The sequence below is a fragment of the Meleagris gallopavo genome, chromosome 1 (genome assembly GCF_905368555.1).
Source record: "Meleagris gallopavo chromosome 1, MGAL_WU_HG_1.1, whole genome shotgun sequence".
In the NCBI taxonomy this organism is placed as follows: Eukaryota; Metazoa; Chordata; class Aves; order Galliformes; family Phasianidae; genus Meleagris; species Meleagris gallopavo.
The window spans coordinates 166,806,355-166,821,656 of record NC_139404.1 but is presented as its reverse complement, the minus strand read 5'-3'; the positions used below and the strand labels follow the sequence as shown (position 1 = coordinate 166,821,656).

At 39.8% G+C, this 15,302-nt stretch overlaps 1 protein-coding gene across 3 annotated transcripts in view; it reads right to left on the bottom strand.

The window, feature by feature from the left end:
- The window catches only part of FNDC3A (fibronectin type III domain containing 3A), a 115,446-nt gene that overhangs the window by 91,006 nt on the left and 9,138 nt on the right, over positions 1 to 15,302 (bottom strand). For all 3 annotated transcript variants that reach the window (XM_085215867.1, XM_085215866.1, XM_085215868.1), the window contains exon 2: positions 8,363 to 8,491. In XM_085215867.1, the coding sequence (XP_085071993.1) occupies positions 8,363 to 8,464 (102 nt within the window). In that variant the 5' untranslated portion in view covers positions 8,465 to 8,491. The remainder of the gene's footprint in view (positions 1 to 8,362; positions 8,492 to 15,302) is intronic.

Below are 15,302 nucleotides of genomic sequence, written 5' to 3'. Positions count from 1 at the left end.
TGAAGTAGTCTCTTGCAGCTCCCGTCCTTTCTATCTCCCAGAAGTTCTCCCCATACACTCAGATTCGGGCATCACTGGATGTCAAAGCACTGCTTGGACAACACGAAACAGTGTTAGGAAAGAAACAGAAGGCTCTATCCTAGATTCGATGAGGTTAGGAAGGTTCAGTCTGTACTGACCAAGTGATGGAAACTCCACAGCCTATAAATATCTTTCCTGTGTGTTTTCTCCTCTATTTCTCTATTTTCAAAAAGCAAGGGAAAGAAATTAGAGCCAAAGGCCTTTTTTTTTTTTTTTTTACTATGGTGCATAAACCAGAATTTACTTCATCCCTAAGGATGTCATCCTGACTGCTCTATGAAATGTGTAATTCTGGAACACGCAGAGGCTTAGATGGACTTTGCCCAGTTATAAATTAAGAAACTTCTCAGTCACCATGACAAACAGGCTTAGCTAGCAAGGGATGTACTTCAGATGAATTTCTGTCATTAAAGTAACCTTGCAAAGCAGTTACATTTTTGTTTTGCAGAGAGATTACAATAGCCACCTTTTGAAGAACAGATATAAGTACTGAGGACTACTCTGTATGTTTTTGACTCTGGTATTCAGATCCTGGGGTCCACTTAGCGTTAAACGTCCAATGGAAGGAAGGAAGCAATCACCATGCCTGAGCCTAAACAGGACACCCTTCCAAATGTTGATGACAGAGGAGCACAGACTCAGGAACTGGGAGCACTTGCAACAGACTGCAGAGAGGAACTGGGCCACCTCAATGCTTGTAGCCACAGGTAGTTTGCGCCTACTCATCTCATTAAATAAAGCACTTCAATATAGGCACAGCTCTTTACTCACCTTACTAAAACAAGACAGATATCAACTTCCAGGACGTGCTTATTTCTCCCCATTGACTGTACTTGCAACCTAGAGTGACTAACACTTGACTTTAAATCTGATTTTCCCATGTCACCCACATCTCTAAAATGTCAGCTTCCAGAAGATCATTCCACAGGGGGAAGCCATGTCACAAGTACCTTGGGAGAAATCTAACTAAACTAGAGACTAAAACTGTTCTAGGATTCACAGCACACAAATTAAATCAGATGTTTAGAAAGAAAGAGGACTACTCAGAGAAGCTTTATGAAACTACTTAATCCCACGAGTCTTCCTACTGAATACAAGTAGGAAGGCTGAGAACTACATAGCCTTCATTCTCCTTTCTACATTTTTTTTCAGATGGTAAATACTAAAATACATTCAGATGCAAATATTAATTGTGCAGTAAATCCAATGCTGCTTTTTCCTTACCATCTAAGAGCAATACAATATTCGTACCTAACTAAAAATGAGGGTATTTTGAATTCTATCACTTTCTGCTGAGAACAAAGACCTCTTCTTCAAATGTAAAGCAAGTTTTCAATGCATTTGCAATCAAAGATGCAGCTTAAATGCACAAGAGAAAATTGCTTCCAAAGGCAAAAAGCAGTCTACATTTAAGACTTCACTCTTCCTGACCAAAAGAATATGAAGGATTTAGAGATACAGCAAGAATTAAATAATCTTCGGGCATCAAAGCTCACATCCTTTCTATCTCACAGCCTTTTCTAAAAAACTCATAACTGACTTTTACAGAAAGCATCTTTTGCATATGAAATGTCCAAGAAAAGTTTCATGTATTTTTCAGTGATGACTTCTATATAGAAATACTAATAAACAACTGCAAAAAAAAAAAAAAAAAAAAAATCAGCTTGACAATCACCTTCTGTACAATGGAGCATGCAGTATTCTATGCAAAAGAGTGCTAGTAATTCCAGTGAGCATAATTCTGTTGCATTTCAGTGCTATGAAGTCACTGAAGTATGGAAGAATAATTGTCAACTAAAACCAGCTTTAATGAGTCCCTGAAAAAGTTCGACATATACACTAATCCAATAGAGCCAAAGGGGAAGTAAAAAAGTAAGACAGAAGCAGCCATGCATGTACTCTATGAAATCAAAACAAAGATAAAAGGAAGGAAAAGAGCACAATATGGAAAGCTGTGGGAACATTTATAACAGTGTATGTTTTTAAACAACGTTTAGCACAGATTATTTTCTTAGAGGAAAAAGATTATGCAACATATGCAGTTCTAGGCTTGACTTCCAGCAGCAAGGCAAAACCAAAGCAAGCTGGAACCTGATTATATATACCATATGCCTTGCAGAAACAGAAGCATCAGATGAAAAATTGAGGAAAAACATTTAGTAACCTGATTCAGACTTTTATTACCTTTCTGCTTTAACCCCGCCTATATAATCAGAAAGTCATAAAAGGGAATTTTTAGAAGTACTTGCTTTCATAGCTGTCTGACCAAAGACTTTAAAAGATTAATGCTGACTTTAAGTCTTAATACTCAAATAAATCCATTTTAGAAATACTAACTTGTAGATTTAATGCTAAATATCTATTTCAATTCAAAGAATTTGCAAAACTCAATTTGCACTTAAACTCATATACTGCATATACTGTGTATACAACACACGTTCCATACATATTACACAAAAACAGCCAGGCTGGATGTGACTTTGGGCAGCCTGGTCTGGTGCTTGGCAACCCTGCACATAGCAGGAGGTTGAAACTAGATGATCACTGTGGTCCTTTTCAACCCAGGCCATTCTATGATTCTATGATAATCTAAGTATCTAAGGCAAGTGACCAGCTTCATAACCTGAAGGTATGACTTTTTGGTGGTATCTCACTGAGAAATAAAGCTGACTAAAGGTCAAGCACTTTGTGCCCCATGCCTCAAAGAAAAGGAAACATTTAGGAGAAGACCACTCAGAGTGCTGCCTATCTTCTTGGTAATGAAGGACACCAATTTTAGACTGGGATGTCTCTCTGCGACTTAATGGCTTTAGTGGGAAGGTGCAAAGAGGGTCAGAACTGGAGGGCTGCTGCAAACTTCTGTCAGTAATTTATTGTTTTGTCTTGGGTAGAGCACTGAGTGCAGTAGGGACTGTCTGAAACAATTTAACTCCAATATACTATCAGGAAAACAAAGTATCTGTTAAAGAAAAAAAATGAACTTTCCTCTACATTTTCCCCCCTGGTTCACTCATCTCCGCCACAAAACCAGGACTATCCTTCACATCTAACCACAGCAATAACCAGTAAAGCCTCACCGGAGTAATCAGCCTTCCATGGAAAACCCCAAAGTACTTCTGTCCTCACACAATGCTTTCTTAGTACAAGCTGGTTTTCCTCAGCTTTTCCATATTTCATACCCATCACTATCACAGAGACTGAAGGGAGTATACTACCCATTCTACCACATACACTACATTAAACACAGTGATGATACAGTGTAAAAGCAGTGCATAATAAAATGAGAGGAGCTAATGGGCTCCAACTCTGCTCTTCCTTTTCTTCAGTTTTGTACTGTGAAACTAATATCAGCTTCTGTGAAACTCATCTTGTGAATTGTTTTGTTTTAGAATAGGGTGGAAAGTTACAGCTTTAACCTGAACAAACTCTTCTTTCCTGCATGTGACCTTTCATCTTAACACGTTCAAATATTTGTACTATTTCAAGTTTCAACTGCTAGCAGAACTTTAAATACTTGAAATAGATCTTGAAGATATGTACTGTTCTAGAAAAGCACTGAACGGTCTATATCATTTCAGTAACTCATTTCTACCTCCTGCTGAGTCCAACCACAATGCCATCAACAAGGCTTGCTGCTGGGTCCTTGGCTACTTGGGTCACAACTCCATGCAATGGCATAGGCTTGAGGAGATAAAGTCTGGAGATAGAAGTGCCTGACAGAAAAGGACCTCGGGGTGCTCATCACAGCTGGCTGAACATGAGCTAGCAGAGTGCTCAGGTGGTCAAGAAGGCCAATGGCAACTTGGCCTGCATTAGAACTAGTGCAGCCAAGAGGAACAGCAAAAAGCTGGTGAATGACTAGAAGCAAGAGAACAGCTGAGGTAATAGTAGTTGTTTAGTCTGAAAGAAGCTGAGGGGAAACCTCATTACTCTCTGCAACTATCTGAAAAGAAGTTTTAACAAGGAGGGTGTCATTTCCTCAGATGACAAGTAACAGGATGCAAGGAAATGGCCTCAATTTGCACCAGGGAAGGTTTAAATTGAACAGCAGCAAGGATTTCTTCACAGAGAGAGTGGTCAAGCACTGGAACAGGCTACCCAAGAAAGCAGCAGAGCTCCCAGCCCTAGAGTTAAGAGACATAGAAATGTGGCACTGAGTACATACTGGCGTGATGGGCTCCACTGTAAAACAAACAAACAAAAAAAGTGAGCTAATATTCAGGTTAAAATATTTTTCAAAACACATGAAAAAAGCCCAACTATTTTGTACTTCAATACATTTTGTCTGAAGATGTATACATACTTCTTTCATCAGTATAACAAAATTATTTGTTATGTTTGCATTGTAATCACAGAATGGCTTGGGTTGGAAGGGACCTCAAGGATCACGAAGTTCCAAACCCCCCTGCCACAGGCACGGCCACCAACCTCCCCATTTTATACTAAATCAGGCTGCCCAGGGCCCCATCCACCCAAGCCCATCCCACCTCCAGGGATGAACAGGGCATCCACAACCTCTCTGGGCAGCCTGTGCCAGCACCTCATCACTCTCTCTGTAAAGAACTTCCCCCTGACATCCCACCTAAATCTTCCCTCCCTCAACTTCAAACCATTTCCCCTTGTCCTGCAGTTATCTATCCTTTCAAAGAGTTGACTCCCCTCCTGTTTGTACCCTTTAGGTATTGAAAGGCTGCAATGAGGTCACCCCACAGCCTTCTTTTCTCCAGGCTGAACAAGCCCAGCTCCCTCAGCCTGTCTTTGTAGGGGAGGTGCTCCAGCCCCCCAGTCATCTTTGTGGCTCCCCTCTGGACCCTCTCCAACAGCTCCCTGTCTTTCTTGTATTGGGAGCCCCACACCTGGACACAGTACTCCAGATGGGGCCTCACGAGGGCAGAGTAGAGAGGGACAATCACCTCCCTGTCCCTGCTGGCCACCCCTCTTCTGATGGAGCCCAGGATGATACCATTTGCTTTCCAAGCTGCACGAGCACACTGCTGGCTCATGTTGAGTTTTTCATCCACCAAGACTCCCAGGCCCTGCTCTCAAGGACTGCTTGATACAAGATGCTCGTAATTTCTGTCTGCCCTTCCCATGGACAAGCCTTAATTTAGCAACCCTGACAAAGGAAACAGCACCTTTAATTCTGAATTGTCCATGTTTTACATACAGAAGCCTTTTTCTACTTAATGATGGCTTTTAAATCACCAGATATAAAAAGGGTTTCCAGTAAAATTTCTTGCCACTGAAAAAACACATCTGCAAATTCTTCATGAGTCATGTATCAGATGGAAAAGAAGGACAAAAAACAAGTCATGACTTCCACTAGTCACTGTCTAACACAAACCAGTAGGCAATGTTAGTTATCACAAAAGGAAGAAAAATGATCACTGAAGGGCTGACCAATGCTTGCTGAAAATGTATTTTTCCTTTTAATTGAAAAACACTAGAACTATTCATTCCTCTTTAGACAATAGTTCTTTTTATTTTTTAAAAAAGGGACACCCACAGTATACATGATGCTTTCTTCTTACAATCAAGAAATCCCACAAGTTTCTTCTTTAATCAAATTATTTGCTTGTTTTTCAGATTTAATCCTGCTTGGTAGAAGAAAAAGAATCAACATTTTAATGAAAAAGTATCCCCAAAAGAACATTTAGGCAAATACCTGACTCAAAATCCCACACCATTACAAAAGGATGTTTGACAGCACAGTTTGCTAGTCTTATTTTTGGAGAAGGCAGAAGTAGTACTTCAGTCTCAACTACTTTTGTAAGGTTATGGCAATTAGGGAAGGTTCCCAAGGACTGAAAGAAAGCAAATGTCACTGCAACCTTCAAAAGAGGACCAAGGGAGCTACAGGTTGGAGGACATCACATTGAACCTTGCAAAGATGAGGGAGTAAATCTTCCCAGAAACCAGTTCCAAAACACATTGGGGGTTTAAAAAAAAAGTGACTGGGGGTAACCTGTATCAATTCACAAAGGAGAAACTGACAAATCTCTACAGCCTTCTACAATGAAATTATCAGCATGGTAAACAAGGGGAAAGCAGTAGATACTGTTTGCCATGACTCCAGTAAAGCTTCTGATGCTGTCTCACATAACATCTTCATATGGAAAATGATGACATAAAATGAGTTTAGACATAGACAGTGTAATAGACTGAGCACTGGCTGAACTGCCAGCATCAACAAAAGCTATCAGCAACTGTCTACTATCTTCAGTGAACACCTCGAAGATGGAACACAGTGCATCATCAGTAAGTCTGCAAGTGGTATAAAGTGTGAAGGAGGAGTTGATAGCTGTTCTGCCAGCTAGGAAGACCTTGACTAGCAGATGAAATGGACCAGCAGGCATCTTCAAGTTCAGGGGAGGGAAACACAAAGTCCGACCTTTGGAAAAGAACAATCTCATGCAACAGTACTTACTATGTTTGGAAAGTTGCTTTACAAAAGTGAACCTAAGGTTCCAGGTGGACAAGTTGAATGTGAGCCAGCAATGCACCCTCATAGCAAAGGTCAACAGCTTCCTGAACTGCATGAAGTAGAACACTGCCAGCAGGCCAAGGGAAGTGATCTTTCCCTCAGCTAGAAGCTATGAGATCTGGAGTAGTAGGCCCAGTTCTGAGCTCCTCAGTATGAGAGACATGGATATATTGCAGAGTACAGCAAAAAGCTACAAAGATGTTGAAAGAACTGTAGCGTTTGATGTGTAAGGAGAGACAGAGCTGGGAGTGTTCAGCCTGGAGAAGAGAATGTTCGAGTGAGGATCTTATTATCAGTGTGCATGAATACCTGAGAGCAGAGTGGAATAAACAAAACAGAGCCTGAGTCTTCTTAATGGCATTAGTGACAGGACAAAAGATAACGTGCACAAATTAAAATAAGAAACTCCAACGAAGCTTAAGAAATTATTTTATTCTGAGGGTGGTTAAATACTGGGAAATACACTGTGGAGTCAATTTTCTTGGGGAATATGTAATTCCCAAGTGGATATGGCCCTGGGCAACCTGCTCTAGTTGACCCTGCTTTGAGTAGGGAAGGTTAGACTACGTGATCTCCAGAGATTCCTCCCAACATCAAGTAATGTGCTACACGTCTATGAGATTTTTTAAACAATAGTGGAAAAAAAAGAATATTTACATTCGGGTGAAGAAAATAAATGGTGGAATGCTTAACTCTACATACGCATGGTTTGTTCCCTTCTGTTTGCAAGGCTTCAAAATTAAACTATACAAGGCAGAACATGCAAGAAAATAGTAACGTTCATTTCCTTGCACTTTACAGGTTACTGCTTCTCAAATTCAGTATCTGAAAGCAGAACTGGGAGAAAGCAAGAGTAAGTATTGCCTCTTCTCTCTTTTTCTGGAATGTTCTGCCTGTGCATTTAATAAATGAGATTTCTCAGCATTTAAGCTTATTCTACAAATATCTCACTGCAGCCCAAACCCAATTTCACGAACTGCTGCAATCAATGCTCCAATCTCATTTTACATTTCTTTCTTATTTTTACCCTACAAAATGATTCCTCTTTTTGATAACTAAAGATCAAGAGACCAGCAGACTCCTGTCATCACAGGCAGCGATCTCTCAGTCTGTTCAGATGCTCCATGACACTTTGTTTTTCACCCTTTTTCTTCAATTAGAAGCTGTTCCAGAATCAAGCTTCTCTGGAATCTAAAATATTCTTCTGAAGTTAAAGATGGGGAGAATTATTATTACTTTTTAATATATATATACACAGTTTCTCTCTGGAGCTGACCCTTCTAAAACGTTACAAAACTGCAGTTGTGCTTTTCTTAGTCATCAGCTTGATTGTTTTTTCCCCTAACAGAATACTTCAAAAAGTATTCAGGCAGACACAAACATACAAAAGCAAGTCCCACCATTCAAGATGCCCAGTTTTAAGGAAGACGGTCACTCTAGAAGCCAAAGTTGTTAGCATGTGTGTGAGCTAATAAGCTCTAACATAGGGCGAAGCTTATCAATCTCAACAAGGTCATGTGATAATGTAAATATGTAGCTTCTAAATTAAGACTTGGCCATGGCTCAACAGCTTGGCAGCTGCCTAGTCTTGCATTTCTATGAAAACATTCTTTCTGAAGACAGTTTTTCTGCTTCATACTCCTAAAAAAAAAATCTCTTCTCTGCACTAGTTCCATCTCCACCTCAGTCCCTCAAATACATTCATACCAGAGCTGCACAAATATGAAGTATCAATATCAATGATGCTATTGGAAAAAGGGAAGGGGAAGGAAAGAGAAGATACTGAAGTTTTCTTACCTGTTGTGCTCCATCCCCGCTAACAATAGGGGAAGTTAGAAGAGGGATTTCACTACTTATAATCGAACTGGTATCCAGCAACGGTGGGTGCTCTGCCATCATCAACGGTACACAAATTCACAAGATCACCTGGAAAGAAAAAGTTACTCAAATGGTTAAACTATACATATCTCTGAAGAGTTATCCTTCAAAAACAGCCTCACGTGAAATTTGTTTGTTTTTAAATTACAAAGATGCACACATCTTAAAAGCTATGCTTCCACAACTTCTCAGCAAGCACATAAGCTTGAAGATGATGCTTCACCGAGTAGGAAAAGCCGTATTTACACAGAGGGTAGGTTTAGACCCCCTCTAGTGGCTGAACCTTAGAAGATCCATCACGGCTTTTGAGATATGAAACCAGATTTTTTAACCTTTGATAATAAAGCAAGATCTTTGTCCAAATTTGACTGGCACTACTGACAGAATGCCTACTGGAAAGATATGAAAACAGAGCAGTTGCCTTAGAGACTGTAGCCTTAGATTGATGTAGACATACAGTATGTTTGTTTATATCAAAGTGGTTCATAGTTGTCAGTTGATACAGGGGCAGCATCAATACTATTACTTATTTTCTTCTTGTTCTTCCCCCAACCTACTTTTTCCATCAAAAGAGACAGGAATAACTGAAAGGTCCATGTGAGATGAATGAAGTCTTAGGTACAATCTTACACCTGTACTTTTAAAAATAAAGTAAAATTGAAGTCGCATTGTTTTGACAGCCAGTAGGCAGTCCTTTAATAACTTTATTAGCAGCTAAAAACTGCAAGAAAAATAAACAGAAGCAAGAGGTCCATGAAAGCAGTGAGCCACTTCAGCTCTGATGAGTGTCAAAGTAACAGCAGCAGAAGGAAAATCCAGCTAAGCATCCTTATCTGTGACATTAATCAGCCATTAAAAAAAAATAGTGTGGTTTATATGCTGATGTGGTATGAGGAATTAAGACAAGATGAAGATAACAGTTTTTCCATGCAGGAAATGTGTATTATGAGTCTAATAAATGGCTTCTGTAATTCTACTTCATTTAAAAATATCACCAATATCACTGAGTTACACTGGTTTAGTGTACTCTTCTCAACTCTATCCCATAGACCCTTACACTTGCTTTTTGAAATAAAAGAAAAAAGCAATCAACAATAATTAAGAAACTGATATTTCTTAACAAAACAAAGACAGATGGAAAAAACCCACTAGAGGCAAATTGTACATCCAGAATTCCCATAAGTCAGTTACATTTTCCATCTTGAAAACAGTGCTCGGCATCAAATTTATACGTAAAGATTAAGCTGGGGAAAAGCTTACACAGAATTTCTAAAGCAGAACTGCCTCTCTCCATCAATACTTACTGTAGCCTGGTGAAACAAATCAGGAACAGTTTTAAAAGTTACATAGTCCGACAGTCAGTAAGATTACTTGAGCTCATCTGGCTAATGAAACTCTCTCACAAACACTTTAATACTAACACACCATCTGTTCACAGAGACGTTTACTACTTACTGTGTATAGCTTGCTTTAAATGAAAAATACTTGACAAAAATCAAGGGATAGAACCAGTTGAATGACTCCAGTAGAATGTTCTAGAGGTGTTATTTGATTAATTCCAAGAGCTGCTCTTAGAGCTTTCTGCACAGAAGTGTCCCAAACAATCTCTACCCAAGCTATACACATACAGTGCAGCCTGGCTGTTTCCATGCTGAAGACTGTCCTACTATAAAATTATGAACTTGGAGAAAGACAAAATAGAGCCTTCTGCAATGATTTCAGATACTTCATTTACTTTCTTGGTCTACTCTAAGGATTAAAGTTTGGGGAAAAAAAATCCCTCCAGGTTAAAAGTCTTTGAAACCTAACTGTGATTATTTAAGAATCATCACCACTTATAGTAAGCCATTTCACAGAAACACAGAATCACCAAGGCTAGAAAAAACCTCCAAGATCATCCCATCCAACCATCCACCTATCATCAACATTTCCCCATGAAATCATGCCCCTCTGTACATCTAAACATTTATACCTCCTTAACTAGCCCAATTAGTCTCCCAGGCAATGAGGACACAGTTTTCTATTCCTACCTTTCTTTAAAAGCTTTCCCCCACTCAAAAAAGTCCTCCAGGCTACCATCAATCCCTACAGCTTGTGCAGGTGGCAGAGGGTTGATGAGAGTTACTTGGATCATCTTTCAAGCTAGCAGGTTTCAAGGTAAGCTTCCCAGGATAATATCCAATGACCATTTAATGTAAAATGAACACACAGCCTGGAAGCAGGGGTTAGAATTAAGACACATCCTTTCTCCCATGATAGCTACAAACAGGCTTGCCCTGTGCCATCTCTTAATCTCATAGGTATAGAACTAGCTATAGTGTCAGAGACAAATTGATTAAAATACTCCAGACTGTAATACAGCAACTCCTGAGTCTACACAGACACAGATTTGCCCAGGTTTAATTTGAAACAAGCTCATTTTTCCCAAGCTATCCTGCTAATGACTAAAGATAAAAGAGCACTGGCTTCCTTTATCACACAGTGATTTTTGCTTGAATTTGTAACTTGTGATGCAACATTTGATGTACTTGCAACATTTATTGGGCCTAAGACAAAACACACCCATCAAACTGGACATTGATGAGAACTAAACATAACCCAAACCAACACAACTACAACTGCCATGATCACTTCTTCAGCTTTTCCAACATGGGAACAGCACTGGACATATTTAACATTCGTACCAAGATTCATTCATTAATTTTTATGCAAGTGCTTAAATATGTGACTTACAAGAAACTGAGGTTCCTATAGGCACCCAAGTACTGAAGCTCTTTGCACACAGACTTTAGTGCTTTAACTGGGACATAGCTAAGTTCCACGAGGGTTTGATTTATTCTGGAGATGAAGTGCTGCTCATCAATAAGCCCTGACAGGAGGTACCAGGCATTCCTGATGTCCTTTACCATAGAAGTGCTACCTGTCAGGCTGCATAATCAATCTAGAGAAAGAAGTAAATCAATGTTTTCTTGACAATACAATATTAGATTTCTTTGCAATGCCACAGGCTTAAGTCTCACACAAATGTGGACCAATGCTGTATGCATCAAAAACCTTCTCCTCACCAGTGGTTAAGAGGCACCAACCTGTAGACACTGGTGCTCACTGTCATACCCATCAGTAGGATGTGGTACGTCCACCACTTGCAGGTGCTTTCTCTTCAGCTATGAGAACAGGAGCTGACAGGAATGTGTAAAGGTAGAACTGAGTAGCAGAAGATGTCAGATAAAACAGAAAAGGTTAGCATCAAAATAATAAAAGTTCAATAAAGCTATCTTAGAAAAAATACAATTATACCATATTTGATCTAAGGGTATCAAGTGGGCACAGAGCTTTTATATCAACAGAAGCAGCTCCTTGCACTCATAGTTTCTGGAATCCAGAGCTTCGAAAAAAAGACCTCCATATAACCTGAATCCTGGGTAAGATTCAGAAGTCAGGAAGAAAACCAGAAGCCTTACATTAAATAGGCTACTGTAAAAGGGCAAATGGGACCATCTACAGCCAGCAGTGATCTGACACCAAACAGGTTTGCAGTCAACACTACATGTTATTTGTAAGGAATTAAATGATTGGTGAAAAGATCTTATCCAATTAACTTGGTAAGAATCTTCTGGTGGAACATTTCTGACAAAGGTTCTGATAAGAGCACTGTGATAGCAGTCAGACCATTTTCAGCATTACACATTTTTCCTGAAAAAATCATTACACGGATTAGAATTGGAATGACAGCTGTCAAAAATATTTATGGTAAATGTAGAATTACAGAGCAGGTGAGCTTCAAATAGGATGAGAAGGATTAGTTCTAGGCTTCTCACTGTAGATATTTTTGACTTGATTCTCAGGAAAAAAATGAAAAGGAAATTAAAAGGAAGTCTGGAAATGACAAACCATAACAGCAATAAAGGTTTTAGACATTTTACTATACTAAAATAGCATGAATACTTAAACATTTTTTAAAAAGCTAGGCACAACAAACAAGTTTTAATTACATAAAGGTAAAGCTATTCTTTCTAGAAAGAAAGATTAACTGAATCCTGTGAAGGGCTGATTCTTAGAAGGACAATATAATAGAAGTGGACAGCCAGAAAAGCACAAGCTCCCCCAAAAAACCATGAATGAGTTACATCCACAAGAGAACCTCATTTAGCAACAAGGACAATATTTTTCCTGCCTCTGGCTACAAATAAATTGGAGCTTTACTGTAGTGATTTAACAAGCTTTGTCTCCAACATCCTCACTTTAAATTGTTGGTATTTGTTCAAAAGAATACTAAGAGTGACCGGGACTTCTAGATAATATTGTTCCGTGTGAAAAATACCCCAGAAGTTTGGATATTTGGACTAAGAGCACCACAAGGTCTGCCTCTGCAGACCTGGATGCAGTGGCTGCAAAAGTTACCACCTTCAGGTGAACGAGGGTAGAGACTGCACATGTCCTGACACAGACAAACACAGGTAGACTAGATGCAACATACTGCAAAGTATATGCATACCAACATTTTCACCCTACTGTGAATAAAACTGCTCCTGCAACTCTTGATGAGCTGTTTTTCATCTCCACTTGGTTTCCCAATGTACTCAGAATCTGAGGTCCTGAGGAAGAGAAGCAGCTTGCATTAGGACAACAGATGAGTTCACTAGTCTTGTCAAGGCCACTGAAAGCTAACAGGTAGTAGAGGAGGGGGTAAAGCAAAGAGATAAATCTAAGGATTTATGGCCAACTGCACTGTTCTAGTAGATTAAGAAGGACCAGAAAAGCAAGACACCTTAGATGAATAGACAGATAATGCTGTTGCTATGCACAGAAGCAGCTGAGACAGTTTTCTGCTAGTACCCCTTAAAGGCACAGTTATTTAGAAATACAGACTAACTCATGTGCAGCATAACTGCTGCATAAACAGCTTTTTTTTTTTTTTGTCTTGGTACTAAATATTCTTAGTAGTAGACATTCAAAGTGCAATGCAGGATTCTTTCAGAATCCACACTGAGGCTGCTGTAGTATTCAAGGAAGATGCTGTCTCTCCTGAGCTTGCTACCAAGCAGGATAGGTTAATACTTTGTGTACAAGACTTTGGCACTAAACCACCCATCCCTACTACCCCAAATTGCACTGTTACTCATTTTCCTTATCTTAAGAAAACTTTCTAGTCAAGTTTTCTGAAGGTTACAAAGCTGAAACAATGTGAAAACATCTAAATTTCCTATATATAACTTGTTTAGAGACACCAGGGGTGATGTCTGAGGAACCATTAAGGAATGAACTAACAAGCCAGAAGGCCAGCTGACATTAAGGCTCAAAGGAATTCTACTCAATAGTTCAGTATGCAAGTATATGTTCCTAAATTAAAATGATAATTAAACAATCCTTAAATACCTTCGGATTTGCTCCTTAAACACTCGCGTTCCTCTCCAATACATACAACTCTGACTGCTACTCGGTCACTTGTTCATTAAGGGTTAAAGAACATTGCAAGGCTGAGATCACTGGGCAGTGCATTTCCTCTGCACTGAAAAGGCTCAGCCTTTCCATCCCCAAGAGTCTAGCAGCTGATCTTAACGACAGCCTCTGAAAACACATCAGCATTAAATCAGCTGGATCACCAAGGTAAAAGCACATGAGTCAGCAGCACGTACTCTCGTAGCAACGCATGCTGGCAGCACGCTGGGCTGCGATAGCAGAAGCACCGGGAGGGTGCTTATTCCCAGCCAGTCAGCACTTACAAGGCAGCATCTGGAGCACCAAATCCAGCTTTGCTTTTCCCAGCCACCCCCTCAGCGCCTTCAGTATGAGAGAAGTGCTCCAAAGACAAACAGGCTTAAGCAAATGACAGCCCAGGAAAAGCTGTGAAAACTAGAGAAGACCGGGGATCATCTACCTGCTGGGTTCCACTACCTACAGGGTGCCTAAGGAGAACTCAAACCAAACTCTTCCTGGAGGCAAACAGCAGGAGGAGAAGTGACGAACAGCTACAGGACTGGAAATTTTATCTGATCAGAAGGCAAAAAGCTACCTTCAGAGTGAATTGTGCAGTACTGGCACAGGCTGTTCTGAGAGGCTGCAAAATATCAATCCTGTAGACCAGGGGTCTCCAAAGTGAGGTGCATGTATCTAAGGGGGTGAGAAAGGCAGTCCCTTGAGGTGCAGAAGAACATGTTTCTTGTACTATCAGTATATAAAAGACTTTTTTTTAAATAGTGTTCTTTCAATCTTTATCACATTTATTACGTACGTATTAGTACATGTTTATAATTTTAAAATAAGCATACAGATATTTGGGTCACATATAAAAAAAACCACAATCAAAACATTTGGAGATCACTCTTGTAGAAGGTCAAAACCCGACACACAAGGTCCTGATGAGCTGCAGTCTCTGACAATGCCTTCTGGAGCAACCTTCTCTAAACACCAAAGTATTAGAAAATCAACACGTACCGTGCTATGCTAAAGTTATGCAGCTTTCAGTAGCTCAGAATCTGGAGAGCCACCCTCCACACTGGTTACTCTGGTGCATACGGCTGTTCCTCAGTTTGCCATTTACAGGGCACTTCTTCCTCTTCTCCCTACTTAATACCACAACATTCACAGCAACTTAATACTCTGATACTTTAATTCCATCAAATCTGGTGACCAACAGATATGTTTATTATTACAGAGACTGCACACAAGGACCTTGATTCCACAGAATATGAGGTCAGGAGGTGAGCAGTGAGAAGACCAAGCACGCAACACAGAAAGGTACAGCATAAGGAACAGGCTCAATGAAATCAACACTGAATATTTCCAAATAGCGTGTCGATATTAAACTACAAGTGACAACAATGGTTCCATTCCAAGATTTCTCTGTCGGTAGAGCAGT